Source organism: Phaseolus vulgaris, chromosome 5, assembly GCF_000499845.2.
Source record: "Phaseolus vulgaris cultivar G19833 chromosome 5, P. vulgaris v2.0, whole genome shotgun sequence".
In the NCBI taxonomy this organism is placed as follows: domain Eukaryota; kingdom Viridiplantae; phylum Streptophyta; class Magnoliopsida; order Fabales; family Fabaceae; genus Phaseolus; species Phaseolus vulgaris.
The window spans coordinates 6,223,848-6,225,467 of NC_023755.2; the positions used below are offsets into that span (position 1 = coordinate 6,223,848).

Sequence of the window (1,620 nt, forward strand, 5' to 3'; positions counted from 1 at the left end):
GACAAATGGTTATTATGGGTGAAAGGATGTTTGGTCTCGTCATCTATATCTGTATTGGTCAATGGAAGCCCCACTGAGGAATTCAAACCCTCTAGTGGGTTGAGACAGGGCGACCCCCTGGCCCCTTTTCTATTTTTAGTGGTTGCTGAAGGTCTTGCAGGGATGGTGAGACAAGCTCTGAGGACGGAAGTTCTTAGAGGTGTAAAGGTGGGAGTGAATAATTATGAGTGTTGTCTGCTACAGTTTGCAGATGACACTCTTTTCATGTGTGAGGACTCGTTTGATAATATCTTTGCGATCAAGGCCATACTCCAGTGTTTTGAACTTGCCTCAGGTTTGAAAGTCAACTTTCATAAATCAAAGTTGGCAGGAATTAGAGTGGATAGTTATGCCATGAGTACCTATGCGAAGACTTTAAATTGTAATATCATGAGCCTTCCCTTTCCATATCTGGGGGTACAAGTGGGAGGAAATCCTAGGAAGAAATAGTTCTGGGAGCCGGTAATAAAGAAAATTGAAGCTAGACTTAGTTCATGGAAAGGGAGATTCCTCAACATGGCGGGTCGGATCTGTCTACTAAAATCGGTGTTCACTGCTATACCTTTGTTCTACCTCTCTATCTTCAAAGCCCCTGCTGCAGTATGCAACAATATCAGGAGTATTCAAAGAAAATTTCTTTGGGAGTGGGGAAGACAAAATAAATCGATTTCTTGGGTGAGTTGGGACAATGTGTGTAAGCCCTTACAGGAAGGAGGTTTGGGAGTAAAGGAGATTAGGAGTTTTAACTCAGCTCTTTTGGCTAAGTGGAAATGGCGGCTTATGAATGGAGAGGGAGGAAAATGGAAAGAAGTAATTGTATCTAAATATGGCATAGCATCAGGCTCAAGTCAGGTTAGGTTGAAGCACCAATCATGGTGGTGGAGGGATCTAGCTAAGGTATGTGGTGATGGGAATGAAGATGAATGGTTCCAAAAGGCTTGTCAGTGGAAAGTAGGCAACGGGATCACAGTGCGGTTATGGGAGGATGTGTGGTTACAAACTACGAGTCTTAAAAAATTGTACCCTAGACTTTACTCTGTGTCTTGTGATAAAGGGAAGACGGTGGGGGAGGTAGAAAGATGGGGAGAGGATAGATGGCGTTGGGGATTGAACTGGAGAAGGGAGAGGTTTGAATGAGAGTCTAATTTGGAGTTAGAGCTGATATCTGTATTGAGTATGACGACTATGAGCAAGGAGGCCCAGGACCATCTTATTTGGAGAGGGGACCCAAAAGGTATGTTTACGGTTAAATCAGCCTACTCTATTTTGACCAACCATGTTGATACAAGTGGAGGTGTGTTTAGTAATTTATGGCAAGCAAAAGCCAAGCCTAAAGTACTTACCACCGCTTGGAGAATCCTTCTGGATAGAGTTCCAACTAGAGTTAATCTTGTAAGAAGGGGAGTGATTGTGAATTCGACTTTATGCCCGTTATGCAACCTATCCGAAGAAACATCTCAACATCTCTTCCTTCATTGTGTATTTGCACAGCGTGTCTGGTCAAGATGCTACCGTTGGATCGGTGTTTTGGGGGCCCAAAACAAGGATATTCAGAATCACCTGATGAACTTCCACTTAATT

At 43.3% G+C, this 1,620-nt stretch overlaps 1 protein-coding gene across 1 annotated transcript; it reads left to right on the forward strand.

Moving 5' to 3' along the window:
* The first annotated feature begins 555 nt into the window (after nt 1–555).
* LOC137836179 (uncharacterized mitochondrial protein AtMg00310-like) lies at nt 556–1,176 on the forward strand. Its single transcript, XM_068645033.1, has one exon. The coding sequence runs from the start codon at nt 556–558 to the stop codon at nt 1,174–1,176; it is 621 nt and encodes a 206-aa protein (XP_068501134.1).
* The last annotated feature ends 444 nt before the right edge of the window (nt 1,177–1,620 follow it).

Bases quoted from the DNA above. Each gene is read 5' to 3' on its own strand.
- LOC137836179 (XM_068645033.1), top strand. From the start codon at position 556: ATGGCGGGTCGGATCTGTCTACTAAAATCGGTGTTCACTGCTATACCT.